The sequence below is a fragment of the Drosophila hydei genome, unplaced genomic scaffold (assembly GCF_003285905.1).
Source record: "Drosophila hydei strain 15085-1641.00,03,60 unplaced genomic scaffold, DhydRS2 tig00000149-arrow-pilon, whole genome shotgun sequence".
Lineage (NCBI taxonomy): Eukaryota > Metazoa > Arthropoda > Insecta > Diptera > Drosophilidae > Drosophila > Drosophila hydei.
This window is the reverse complement of record NW_022045678.1, coordinates 1,450,568-1,465,226: the sequence shown is the minus strand read 5'-3', so window position 1 is coordinate 1,465,226 and position 14,659 is coordinate 1,450,568. Positions and strand designations below refer to the sequence as shown.

At 38.2% G+C, this 14,659-nt stretch overlaps 2 protein-coding genes and 1 non-coding gene across 3 annotated transcripts; 1 reads left to right on the top strand and 2 right to left on the bottom strand.

Annotated features, from left to right (window-relative positions):
• The first annotated feature begins 882 nt into the window (after positions 1-882).
• LOC111602392 lies at positions 883-1,022 on the top strand. Its single transcript, XR_002751616.1, has one exon. It is a non-coding gene; the product is annotated as a U4 spliceosomal RNA (small nuclear RNA).
• A 1,389-nt stretch (positions 1,023-2,411) lies between these two features.
• Positions 2,412-7,794, bottom strand: LOC111602290 (glutamate receptor ionotropic, kainate 2). Its single transcript, XM_023319290.2, has 12 exons — positions 7,671-7,794; positions 7,549-7,611; positions 6,734-6,943; positions 6,281-6,492; positions 6,056-6,214; positions 5,828-5,986; positions 5,061-5,341; positions 4,816-5,005; positions 4,385-4,746; positions 3,000-3,430; positions 2,682-2,941; positions 2,412-2,624 (listed from the first exon to the last, which is right to left on the bottom strand). Exons 1-12 carry the CDS (start codon positions 7,792-7,794, stop codon positions 2,439-2,441), a joined length of 2,637 nt encoding a protein of 878 aa, XP_023175058.2. The 3' UTR covers positions 2,412-2,438.
• Positions 7,795-9,832: 2,038 nt separating this feature from the next.
• On the bottom strand, positions 9,833-14,659 carry LOC111602216 (glutamate receptor ionotropic, kainate 2). Its single transcript, XM_023319192.2, has 12 exons — positions 14,569-14,659; positions 14,352-14,501; positions 14,227-14,289; positions 13,935-14,141; positions 13,008-13,225; positions 12,798-12,947; positions 12,299-12,741; positions 12,061-12,238; positions 11,780-12,003; positions 11,583-11,720; positions 11,091-11,521; positions 9,833-10,269 (listed from the first exon to the last, which is right to left on the bottom strand). The coding sequence occupies exons 1-12, from the start codon at positions 14,657-14,659 to the stop codon at positions 9,833-9,835; spliced, it is 2,730 nt and encodes a 909-aa protein (XP_023174960.2).

The window sequence follows — 14,659 nt, the reverse complement described above, 5'->3', positions numbered from 1 at the left end:
AAATTACTCAAAAGCTTCTGCAAATATTATTGAATGTGAATTATTCTTTTAATCCACTTGCATGTTTTGAAAATTCACATATTTCATTTACTTTATTTTCATTTAATTACCCCACTCTAATTTTTATGACTTGATTCTTCGGAAAATTTAGGACTCACTCATTAAGATTCCTCTAAGCATCTTTTGTTGGCACTTGGAACGTTAACTGGGCGACATAATTAGCCCTTATTTGCCCATTTTATGGCCCGCACCATAAAATGGCAATTTAAATTACGAAGGACAATGCTGTACAATTTGTTTATAGGCATCGAGTTGGGCTAAGAGGCGCCAAATTGGCCAAAGACAGCAAAGAGAAGCCGAAAGTCGAAGCTTTAAGGCAAATTGTACGCTGTGAACTTAAAGCCGCTTACAATTTGAACGCATTGTGGACAAGCCGCTTAACTTGCATAATCCAAATATCTGCCCACAACGCACTGCAGACTCTTGACCCTTTTCCGATCCCTTTTTTTGTCATTTTGGTTTCGGTAGGTAGCGCCCAAAAGGCCATCAAAGTTGAATGCGATTGCGTGTCTCATGCGGGCGGCGGTCATCATCGAGTGGCGAGCGTAGAATTGCTTCTTAGGTCATAAAATTTCAATAGCTAGGGGTTCAAGTATGGCCAGCCCCGATAGAGCTTCCAGGGTGCAGTGACTTTGTCTGCAGCTGTGTTAAAACTGGCTGCGAACATAAACTGGTTAGGCTTTTATGGACCTTAGTTAAAGTTGACCCAACTGCCAATGGCCAACCCCTAAAGCGCAAATTCTTTCAATTTTCAGCTATAATTCGCAAGTTGTTAAAGGAACCAGCGCATAGATATATGCGGCACTTTCTTGATCAAAGCACAACCTTGCGCTGTGGCAATATCGCCAACAATGAGTTGACAACCGAGTTGCGATTATTGCTAGTTGAAAACTTTAACCAATAACTCGCCCTGAGTGAGCTCCGCTCGCCCTGAGGCAATTTTTTTGATGACTCGAAAGGGTCGATTATGAAATAAATATTAAGATTAAGAAATCCACGAAAGTAGTCAGAGCACAACTAGGAGATAACTAGTGTCAAGCAGTTGGTAAACGTGATTGAATTATTCAGGCAACATATTAGAATTATAATAATATAATAAAATATCATAATAATTGCTGGTATTTTGTGTAGCTATGCATGGCTATGACGGATAGTAGAAAAGACAGATCCATCGGGTTCCACAGTAACTCCATGTCACCCTCAGGTAGACCGTTCTTAATTGATTCTGCTGTTTTTTTGGTAAATTTATTGTGGTTGTACGAATGGGTTAATCCTCTGAATTAATTAATCTTTGGAGTGGCAGATAGCCTAGGGCATATTGCATTTACCTGACAAAAATCTATGCTTACCTCATTAAAGCAAATGAAGGGGCCATCTCAGAAACGTAAGCTTAGAAGAATGTAGTCTAAATTGAATTTAAATTCGATTGGTTAAAGCAACTTAGATTCTCTCAAATTACATTTAATATCGATTTCTAACGATTTCATGGAAATGGACATAGTTTTTAATGCCTTGAGCCAAACTCTGTCTGCCGCATACTATTAGAGGATCTCTGAATTCGAGATCAACGGAGAGGCAGACATAGAGACAGTCTGTCTGGCTGCTAAATCAACTTAATTTACTTTATGGGACCCGCCAAGCTACACCGCTTATCAAAGTAGTTATTTAGTGAAAATCATTTATATGCCTTACATATGTTTCATAATCATCATTTTCATCATTATCATCAACCATATTGTATTAAAATATTCAATCATACTTTATCATTGTTCCTGATGATCGTCAAGAAAGCGATGTATTAGCAAACACTTTATAAGCAGAAGTAAGGCGGAAGACGATGCTTTCGATGCAAAGAACAGCAGCTGCTGGAACGGTGGTAGAAACTTCCCTTCCTGCTTCCTGTTCCGTCGAGATGCTTGAACATGAGTGCAAAGTGGAGAATTTGGCGACTAGCGGCTGCAGACTATAGCATCGTGGAAAGCAAAACAATTATCCCCCATCTATATCGATTTGATACAAATGCTCTCTATGCTCATAGTTATCCGGCCGCATCTACTGTGAAAATGTAATGGACAAAAGGTGGAAATGTGCAGACGCAAAGATGCTTGGAAAAGAGTCTGAGAGCTCGCTGAAAACCTTTACGGCGGAACATATAGAATCTAGAACATCTCGATCATCAAAAATAAAGAAAATATAGAGATATTTTTAAGTTCGAACAAATAGGCAACCTGCAGTTGGAGTTCTTCATTCCCCATTCAATTCAAGCGCTCCCCCATTTCAATTAATTAAACTAGCATTTATAGTTCCTAATAATATTTTATTATATTTTAACAATTACAAATGCTATTTGTATGAATGTTGCAAGCGTTCAGTGCTCTCTACTCCGATCTCTTCTTCGACTTTTTCTTCTTTTTCACACTGGTTGTGCTGGACATTTGGCCGAGCGATGAGTAGCCCGTGGAAGTGGAGTCGCGACTCTCGCGATAAGTGCGCAACGGCTTACGCTTCAGCCAGACGCGCATGATAAAGTTCAACTCGCCCTTCAATGCCACCATGGGCTTTACCTGCAAGAGAACACGCGTGATAATTCGAGTCTCTATAGGATTGAGCGAATATCTTACCCTTTCCTTGAGCGCAATGCGATGCACGTGCCAGAGGAACTCCATGATGCCGATGACAAAGGAAAAGAAGACGCCCACAATGAGCACCACAAAGAGACCGCCCACAGCATCCATATCGAACTGGCCATCATCATTGACCGAGCCGCTGACGTCACACATGGTTTCATTATTATTGAACCACTTGCTCTTTAGATTATAGAGTACACCCCGCTCGCTGAGCTTTAATATGCCCACACTAAGATTTGATCGAAAGTGGGCATCTGAAAGTATAGTTTTCAGACTAAGCATCTACAAGTTCTGCTTAAGTTCTTCACTCACTCAAAGGTACCGCAATGCCGTAGTGCTTCTCTCCGAAGCTCTCGCCTATCTGGGTCAGCTCACAGTTGCGTTGCACGTAGTACTGCAGATTGGTGGTCTCCATGAGGAAAGCGTAAGTGCCACGACTCACCTTCACACGATCCACGCCCTCCTCATTGTTCTTGGTGAAGGCATCCGGCTTCACGGACAACATCTTGTTCCAGGCCATACGATTTTCGGTGTCGTTCGATTCTGAGAAATAAACTGATGTCGCGCCGCCGCGTATCGTACCAAACTGTACTTTATTCTGATCAATCAGATCATGCAATGAGGCTATATTTCCCGTCATCTTTGAGGACGTAATGAAGGCAGCCAAACTGGCAATGTAAGTTTGCGAGATGAGCAGCGCAAAGATCCACCAAAAGGCAGTTAGAAGACGCATCGGAAGACCCCTGCGAAGTAGAGGGAAATAATTAATCAAATTTAGTCCTCTTAAATGACGAATATTAGATGCTCTTTCCGGCAGTAGAACTAGTTATGTTTGCCAGTTCGGCTTTCTTTTGCTTCTCAATCCCCACATGCCATCCCAAGATGACAATGATATTAATAATGCCGATTACAATAATAATGCTAATAATTCTAATGATCTCCATGTCAACAAAATTTATGATTAAAATGATGGCTCGACCTTCCTAACACACCTATGACCGATCAGAAATTCAAGTAAAAAAGGAAGCTTATGTTTTTGCTTGCTCAATTATAACAAAATACTTATACTGTATACGTACACATGTATGTGTGAATATTCGTGGAATATTCTCCCAAGTCCATCAACTCAATCTTATTTGTGACCATTTTCATCTAACTTCTATTTCGGACTGCATTATGCTTCACACTTATTCCCGCGCAATACATACACACAGTATTCACACTGATTTCCTGACAGCTCTCAGCTGTGCACTATATTTCTCTCACTCTAATACATTGTCGGGCCGGGGCTATGCAAAACAGACTAAACTGTTAGGCTCGCTAAAGAAGAAGGAGGATAGAAGAGAATTGCCGCTTCTTTTCTCACTTCTTTTATTAGCGATGGAACTTTACCTTAGATATCGAACTTAGGGCTGAACGTCCTGAAACAAATTCAAAAATTCGATAACGATGCCACCACATGTACCGAAGCTATTCCCCAATTTGTAAGATGAAATACAAGTCTAGGAAATCGCATTCAAATTTAATTGCAACACTGAACTAGCACTCCCTTTTTTAATCTAATCATATACATAGTTAATATACCCAGAGTCTATTGCTATGAAGTTGAGGTTTTGTTTGCTGATGGAGCTCTTTGTTTGCCAACCTACAGCGGGCTTTAGTAACAAAAGTTAGAGTTAGAAAATAGGCCAACTCACCTGGGCAACAGATCGCAGCCCTGATTGAGTATGGAGCCCAAGACCAGCCACATGGTATTGTGTAAGTGCCAGGTGTTTTCGCGCACTTCCTCACGCTGCTCATTTATGACAGATGGCTCCCATTCGTATGGATCCATGCGACCGGCTAATATCAATGCCATCGCAGTAATGAGCATGGCCACCATGACGTAGAGCCAAACGTCCACACCGTAGGGATTGAGAAATCCATAAATATCGGCCTGTGCCGGGGGCTGCTTATAAGACAAAATGCTAATGCCCAGCTGCATGAATGGCACCGTAAAGTCCACAACCGAGCGACGGGCCTGAGTTATGGTCAAATCACAGATGCCAATCTGTGCATTCTGCCCGAATGCGAATCAAGAGGGTTAAACAATAATTTAAATGTTAATGCACTGACCGCACACACTCACATTGTCAATTAGCTGCCTGATTATGCCGTCCCATTCATCAGTGGCTGCATCGTAGCTGCCATATTTGTTATCCCTCACCGGCTCGAAAACGAAATCAAATTTGCATTCCCTCGCCAGCTCGTAGATCAGGTCGACCGCATAGCCCTCGAAACGCTCATTGCCCTCGAAGTGCACGCCTTCCGGCTCCTTACTTTTAAGATGGCAACTTTAGTTAAGCTTCAGCTTCAATTTGCCGCTATACGTACCGCCAGCTAAAATAGGGTTTGCCCACGCGAGTAGCCACTGTATATACAACGGGCTTACGTGAGAAATCCTCTTTGTTCTCCAGACGTCGCTGCTTTAGGGCCTGCGTCGAATTCTCTCTGATCTTATCGAAATCTACCAGCTGAAAATCCTTGTTCCAGATGTGCGTTACGCGATCAATGATCGGATTATAGACCTCCAAGTTGAAGTCCTCGCGCTGCCCATCTTCCGTCAGCTGCAATCGCTGCGTTTTATAGGGCGGCTTGATTTGCTTCGGTGTGAGCTAAATTAATAATGATAATAGTGATAAAAAAATATTAATTAAATTAAATATACACAAAAATATAAATAACACAAAATAAAAATAAATGAAAATATGAAAACTTTTCAAAAATCGAATGAAAAAAATTTATGAATTTAAAAAGTAATTTTAAAAAACTTTTGATCAATTTTAAAGGGTTCAAAAATAAAAAAATGTAGTTATCTTTTTTAGCTTTAGCCCATAACTAAGTCTAAATATAAAAGTTTCTTCAATCATCTAATTACTCATATTCAGCAGCTTCATATTGCAGGTACAAAGATACATAAAATACTTAGCATAAATAAATTAACATAAGTTTGTGCTGTTATAGTAGACTATTATAGCAGAGCCTTTTCTAAAATGTCTACATGCAGGAATACCCTTAATATAGGTATTCCTTTCTTTATTGCTTAAAAAGAAGCATTAATAAAAATTCAAAATGTTATTCCTTCTCCCTTCGTTTCTCACCTCTTTCATCTGCTGCACTAAGAGCGGGCCGGGCTGCCAAAAGCCACGCCCACAGCTAAACTGTGGCGTATAGAAACCAGGCTTCTGGCTCAATTGGAGTACAGCATTGTAGAGCAGAACTACGGCATCATAGACAAGCTGAGCGCTCAACGAGGCGAACTGTTAAAAGAAAGAGACACTTTAATAAATTCCACACTTTTCCAATAATCAAATATTCTGCGATCGTACCCGATCGTCGACCTCATGATCAAAAACATCAGTCTCATCATGAATAGGTGGCGGGATATAGGAACGAATTCTAACAGCTGCAACGGCGACTGAGAAATCTCGTGAATAAAACTGATCAATGCGGCTGATGTGCGTATTCAAATCGGTAAGAAAAAGATTCTGAAGAGAAATAGATATAGAGAATATAACTGAGTTCTTATTATGTAGTCGAAACTATCTACACACATTTAAGGAGCCCGTCATATTGAAACCGATCGAGGCATTGATCACCTCCACCAATATATCGGACGGGCAGTCGAGCAGCACGAACTTCTCACGCGCATTGCTGATGCGTTTCCAAAGTATGCGATAGTCATCGCCACGCTGAAACTCCTGAAGCTTAATGCCAGTCTTATGCAGCTGCTTCCAGGCAAAAATGTGCTGCAATCGTGCGAGATCTAAAGGCGAGTTGAAATCAGAATTAATAAGAGTTAGTAAAAGATAATTAAATTATAGTTAATGCAAAATACAAATATTTTAAATAATAATTTAAAAAATATTATAAATAAAATAAAGCATTAATAATAACAACGAACTAAAATATAATAAACATTTTTATATATTTAAAAAAATAAATACTTATTTTATTTATTAATACTTTGTATTTCAAATCTGTCATTTCTAATCAAATTCACTTACGCGTCTCTCTTTCATAGGCAATCGTAAATGATTTCCAGTCAAAGTCCTTGCTGCGCAGTATATCCGCGAGAGCCGTCGATATGATTAGCTCTGAGGGCGCAACGTTGATGCTCAACTGATGATTGAGGCGTTCTCGCATGGATTGCTGTGGATGCCAGTCGAATTGCAGATGCGGAATTCCCGTCATGTTGCACAGAACCTCAACGATATCTGCAAGCACTCAGGAAAAGAGGTATTCGTACGGATTTAATTCATCCACAAAATGTATATTTTTGTATAGAATGACTTGGCGAACTAACAAAACATACAATGAAAGTGCAGAGCAAAACAACGCAACGAAATAAACGAATCGCATTTGGCTGGCAACGGGCCAATAAACCACTCGTAAGTGTCCCATTTGTATATGCCGTACATATATACACCTATATATATTCATATAGCTGACGAGCCGCGTCGTTTATTTACTGCAAAAATATTTGTTTGGGCCAATTTGATGCGAAACATCAAGAATCATTAACGAGGTTAGTGGCATAAATATTGAGCATCTATTGGTATAGCTCTCGCTCTCTCACTCTCTCCCTACCTCTCTCAGTCTTCCGCTTTCTTTCTCTCTGACACTCGCACACACTCTCTCCCTCTCTCTTTCTTTTTTATGAAAACTGATTTTCTTAATCTCTGAGAATTACGAGAAGGCAACAGCAAGCACCATTCGCCCTCTGCCAGACGTGATTTTATGACGTTGAGTTTTTGTTTAAAAATAATTTTAACTTTTAGCCGCTGGCCGCGCACATTATTAGTGAAGAAAGTTGACTTACCGCTGGTTGTCTTTGAACTTGGTCCGAAAATAGCTACGACACCATTTCCAATCAAGTCACAGGCTATTAGAAATCATTCAATATAAGATCACTTCAGCTAAGTTCTAATTCAGACAACTCACATAGATCCTGCAGCACTATGCTATCATCTATAGTCACATAGTGCTTGATGGCTTCCAGTTGCAGCTCTGGCGTTAAGGCATTTACTTCCTCCACGGCTGCATCAAAGGCCTCAGCCAAATTCATTTCAGAATCAAAAAAAATTGCGCCTGTATTATATATAGAAAAATATATATAAGAAAGTATATCAATATAAAATAGATATTTTATGCAAGCAAAGAATGTTTTATTTATTTGGCGAGTCACAGTTTATATACACTTGTGGGAAAAGAGATTAATATTATATTATACTTCTTAGAAGGGTGAAGCTCTTAACATAAACAAATTCTTAGTTAAATGAAGATTGCATGAAAAATATGGAACACTCAGCTTTCGCCAAAATTATATCTACAGAGCGACATATATAGTAGAAAGATCTAGAACTTTATTGTATAGTTTGAGCAAACTAAGTTAAACTATAATACAAATGATAGAACAACGGTTAGGAATATCTTTAATAAACACACATATGATACAGTGCAAAGATCTGGTTTCCATCCATATACTGCATCAGCAAAAGAGATGTTGAAAAGAATAAAATTTATCTAATCTATATTAAAACTTATTTTACTGTGGGAAACTTACAACAAATTAAGAATTAAAATTTCATAATGTATTATTCTACTAATATATAAACTATTAGCTTGAAAGCAACAAATTTTGATAAATAAAATCATAAACAAAAATTTTAGGCACAAAAAAAATTTATAAAATTATTTTGAAAAAATTCAATTTTGAGTAAAAAAATATTTTGACAAAATAAAAATATGTTCACAATTTAAGCAGATAAATTTTAAACAGAAAATTATAATATATAATATATACAAAACTAATATTATCTTGAATGTAAAAAATATTTGCAGGTAAATTTTTAACGAAAACAATATTTTTCATAAGAAAATATATTATCTTTATATTCAAGATAATAAAAAATATTTTGACAGAAAATAATTTTTTGGACATTAAATAGTTGATTCTAAAATAAAAAGAATACAATATATAGTAATTAAAAATAAACATTATTTTAGACAAATAAAAATATATTGACAATTTAAATATTTAAATTTTCAACAAATAAACATATGTTGTTCACATATATGTTGTAAAATGTATCTATGAAATTAAAGTGAAAAAAGCAATATAAGCAATACCAACTCAACTTTGCGGACTATTGTGAAATGTATATATATATATTAATTTTAATATATATAAATATATATAATAATCATTACATTACCCATATATAACTGAAATATTACCAATTTTAATGACCAAGCCATCTTCAATATTTGCACCGCTGCTTAAGGTAAATGCGGCCAAAAGTAGGAACTGTATTATAAACATGTCTCTATAGCTAAATTCAAATCAGCATGATTATTTATTAATTTTTTATATTTATATTTTTGTCAAATATATATGTCTATAGTTAACATTTTGAGTTTTATATAAGGCGTTGCACAAAAGACACTTCACTATTCACTTCACAATTCACTTTATCCACATGCATATACATATATATACACACATATATTTATATATATAAATATATATATTTATATTTCAAATATAAAAACAAAACGAGCGTAAAAAATATTCCATGAAATGACGACAGCACCAAATGGAAGCCAATCGATGCCAACTGGGCTCTGGTCGGGGGCGCTGCTCTCGAAGCACTGAGCCAGCTAAAAATTTTAAGAAATTTTCAAATGTTTTTTTGGAAAGCAGCAAACAACGAAATGCGAGTGCTGCTTATTTTAGCAGACATTTCTTAGACAGAGAGAGAGCCATTTGTTTTATGGACAAGTCAACCAAATTGGTGGACCTACAATGCTTTTCAGGCCACACAGACTATGACATGAGCTGCTGCTCTTTCTGCCACTGGAAATGAGCCAAATTAATGGAAATCTAGCGTGTCAATAGCCCACGCAGCGAGCTGTGTAGGGTGACCAAAAAAATGGTGGGCCGTAAAAAGCAATATAGAATTTCTATATATACTACGTGAAGGAACAGACAATTATTACAAAATATTTTAGCTGAAACTTGTTTTGTTTTTGATCAAAATTGACTTTTATTCAACAGATTTGCAAATTTCTTTAACGAAAACTGAATGGTCTAGACTTATTGACTAACTGATCGTTTTGCTGCGCGTTTTCTTGGAATTGGAACTGCGCCTGGATGCTGAGGATCTGCGGGAGGACTTATCACCTCCGCTGCTGCTGCTGCTCGATATGCGCATCGGCTTCTTGCGCACCCAAAACTGCAGTGCAAATATCAGTTCCGCTTTCAGCGCCTGCCAGGGCGTCACACGCTCCTCCACGGCCACATTCTGCACATTCCACAAAAACTCAAAGATGCCCAGGATGACGCCAGTCAGCACTCCGCCAGCCAGCACCAGAAAAACGCCACCCAACTCTATGATTGACAACTCATCGCCATCGACCTCATGAAACGATTCGCACGTAACGTTGTGGTTCTTCCACCACTTGTTCTTCAGCTTATAGAGCTCTCCCTTTTCGCTCAGCTGCAGTATGGAAACGCTCAAGTTGGTGCGATAGTCGGCGCCTAAAAATAAATATAAAGTAATTTAAAGAAATATAAATATATATATTAAATTAAAGTAAAATGAATAAGTAAAACGTGAAGGGAAATAGTTATAAATATCTTGGCATATATTAAAATTTTTTATTATTTTAAAAATTATCTGCACATTTCAATATGTACTTAAATGGTTTTCTATTCTAAGTTAGATATAAACTGATTATTATTATATATATAATAAATAAAAATAAAATAAAAAATAATTCAACAATATACAAAGTAATTTAAAAAATTTTTTTAAAAACATAAAAGCAAATTATATTAAAAAATTTTCTTAAAAAAATCAATAGTATAAAAATTGTCGAAAACTTACATTAAAATTGTAAATATTTTTTTATGGAAACAAAAAAAATATATTTGCAAAAATGCTATAAATTGTATTATATATAAATTATATTATATAAATAATAAATATATATATAATAATAAATAAAATAAATATATATGAACAAATTTTAATAAACCATTCCAACTATTAAAATACATAAAATGGTTTACAAAAATAAACTAAAAAAACAATTTTGATTAATTTCTTTAAAAGTATAATATTTAAAAAAATAATATATATTAAAAAAATTTATGTGACACGCTAAATAATTATATTAGTTTGATTCATGGCAAGTAAATGTTGTTAGGCTACTAAAATTAACGTTATCTTAGCCAAAGCCTAAGTTATTTTAAACAAAACTAACAGCTAAGAGCTTCTTCTATGGCAATACTATATGCATAAACTAGCCTTAGTACTTAGAAATCAAGTCTAAAGGAAGTCTCAAGTCTCGCCTTACCCAACGGAACGGCTAAGCCGTAATGCTTTTCTCCAATCTGTCCGCCGATTTGTCGCAAGTCGCAATTCCGCTCAATATTGTATGTCATGCTGGTGGTCTCCATGAGGAAGGCGTAGTTGCCCTTCTCCTTGCGCACACGAGCGACGCCCTCCTTGTTGGTGCTAGTGAAGCCCGACGGATTGAAGCCCTTCATTTGATTCCAGGCACGCTGATAGTCGGTGTCATTGGATTCAGAGAAGAACAGCGAAGTGCTGCCGCCGCGCATGCTGCCAAACTTGACCTCATCCTGCTCAATCAGATCCTGCAAGCTATTGATGGTGCTCTGCCACTTGTTGCTGGTCAAGAAGGCAGCCAAGTTGGCCGTATACGTGCTGAGCATCATCAGCGCAAAGAACCACCACATGCCAGTCAGAATGCGCATATGCGGACCCCTGGAAGATGTGCAAATGTGTTTAGATCAAGCTGAAACCTTGGACGAGCAGCTGCTCAAACCTGGGCAATATATCGCAGCCCTGCTGCATAATGGAGCCAACCATTAGCCAGCAGCTGTTGTTCACATTCCAGATATTCTCCAGCTCGTCGGGATCCACAATAGCCGGATTTGGTGGCATCCACTCGCGATAGGAGAGCCTAAAAGGGATTGAAATCAATACAAGTTCGAGTAGCTAAAGAGAGAGTTTGCAGCTCACCTGGCAATTAGGACAAAGGCCAGGGTCATCACTAGCTGCGCAAAGATCATATAGATCCAGACTTGCGGCGCAAACGGCTCCAAGAAGGCAAACGGATTCTTCTGCTCCGGCGGACTCTTGTAATGCAATATGCTAATGCCCAGCTGCATGAAGGGCACCGTAAAATCCACAGCCGAGCGACGCAGCTGCGTTATGGTCAAGTCAGAGACACCAATCTGAGCGTGCTATAGGAATACAAATATATATCATATAATAAGATCGATCAACTTAAGACAACTCACATGATCTATTAGCTTGCGTATTACGCCATCCCATTGCTTGGTCTCGGGATTGTATTTGCCATTGCCATTGACAATCATGAACTCGTAATCGAACTCCATGAGCTCGGATAGCTTTCTGATTAGGTCCACTGCGTAGCCCTCATACTTTTCCTGTCCCCTGAAGTTCTCATGATCTTGCCTGCAAAAAGATAGCCATTACCTCCAATTATATACCAGCATTTCAGGCACTTAGACCTACTTCATCATAAAGTACGGCTCCTCATGATGTGTCACCACGGTGAAGACCTTGCGCTGTATCGAGAAGTCCGGCGTAGCTGCCGAGCTTTCCAATTCCGGGTTTAAGCGCCTTACTTTAATGCCATTATCTGGCGTCCAGACCATCAGCGGCTCGTTGACAGTTGGCTTATAGATCTCCAGATTGAAGTGTGTGCGCTGGCCGAACTCATCGATCTTCATGTTCTCCGTCTTGAAATGTGGCTCGACGTCATCCTCCGATATGGTTTTCATCTCTTGTACTATATGCGCACCCATTATCCAGGGACTGCCATAGCCCTGACCACAATGGCTGTTGGGTGGGTAAAACTGCTCCAAGGCAGCGATCACATTGCGCGCCGAGTTGGCAAAGAGCACGACAGCATCGTAGATGAGTATAGGCAACATCATTTGACTGCCAAGTATTTGCTAGGGTTTCAGATGCATTAACTAATCTGATCGATCGGTATTCAGACTCTACTCACATCAACTTGAGTCAAACGCGTCTTCTTGCGCTCGTAGGGATTGGGATCGACAATCTTCATTCGCACCGAGGTAATATTCGCCTTGAAGTCTTCATTGTAGATGTCCTTCAAGCCCGAACTGTGCGTATCCAGGTGAGTGAGAAACCAGTGCTGAAATTCGACATAGTTTCACAAATTTAAGGTTTTTGCTAGATCAAGTGCTATACTTACTCTGAATGGACCCTGCAGCTTAAAGTCTACAGAGATTTTCAGCAATTCTCTCAAGGATTTCGGCTCACAGTCCAATATAATGTGATGCTCGTGAAATGTTTCGTCTGCTTCCTTCCAGAGTACGCGATAATCCTCAGCATAATCTGCCAAATTGCGCAACTTGAGATAATCCGTATTCAGGGCGTGTATATTCATAAGATCTTGCAAGCGAGCGAGACCTGAAATATAAATTATTAGAAATAATATAATAATACAATTTCTAAAAATACTTGTTTACTTAATCATATTATAACTGTAATATATTATACCTACTATTATATACATATATAGTACTAATCCACATACTCTGTATGTATTATATAGTTAATATCTATAATATAATATGACGCGATATTGTGAGTTTAGCAGTCAGTTTTCTAAGTATCCCACTGTTTCAGAAGTGTCAGTCCAATGCTGACAGCTAGTGTAGGTTGTTGTAAAAATATTGTCCGAATGGGTTTGTGTCTTAGCTGCACGCTTATCATTTCTGGCTTGTATCCTCTAATTCTTACTCCGTAAGAGAGAATGAGAGAGTGTGGGCATCTAATATAACTGTTGCTGAACGTAGTAGCGAGTGTAGCTGAGTGAGAGCAGGATGGCTACTCAGGTCTTGCATGCAGGCTCGATCCAATTGGTATTCTCGGAAGGTATTCGTTGTAAAAGTATAAAATTATAATAGAAAGTGACCAAGTTGAGTCAAAAACGACATCAATTTATATATAATATAGTCAACTCAAGTCCATAGCTCTAACACGTTATAGCATTAACCTATTGGCAAGCTCTGCAAAGTCAATCCAATTCGAATATTAGCCCATCCCTTGCAGCTCAGCTGTTGCCGCAGCTAAAACATAAATTTCACTTGCAAATATCTCAACAGCATCAACTCACCCTCGGGCGTTTCATAGATTAGCGTAAATGTACGCCATTCATAGTTGGTCTTGATGATATCGTAGTAGGCACGCGACAGAGCGGATAAGGCAGGTGCAACGTTCACAGTCATTTGATTGTTCAAATGTTCCTGACGTGTCGCCTCGAGCTTCCAATCGTATTCTATATGTGGAATGCCGGTCGTGTTAGCGATTTGCGCTACAATATCTGGGCGAAAACGATTACAAAACACAGAATCCAACAACATCTGTTGATCAATGAAACGGCAAGACACTAGGCCACTCGTACATACCACTAGCTGCCTTTGAACTTGGGCCGAAAATAGCCGCAACGCCATTGGAAATCAGTTCACAAGCTAAACCGGAATATATATACAAATTTATATATACGTATATATTGAGTAGAGTAAACACTTACTGATCCGTTGCAACAGGAAGCTATCGTTGGTTGGCATATAACGTTTGATGGTGACAAACTGTAGGTCAGAGAATTTTAGATTGTTGACCTCACGAAAGGCCTGATCGAAACTCAATTCGATTTCCTTTTCATTTTCATAGAAAATAGCACCTGTGAAGTATTTACATTATTTTATTTTTTTTTTTTATAAATAAATATGGGTTTTTGTAGTACATACCAACTGGAATTTTCGTGTGCCCCTCGACGCCAACGACGAGGGCACATTTTAAAAATAACACCAAGTAAATGTTGACTGGATACAAATGCAT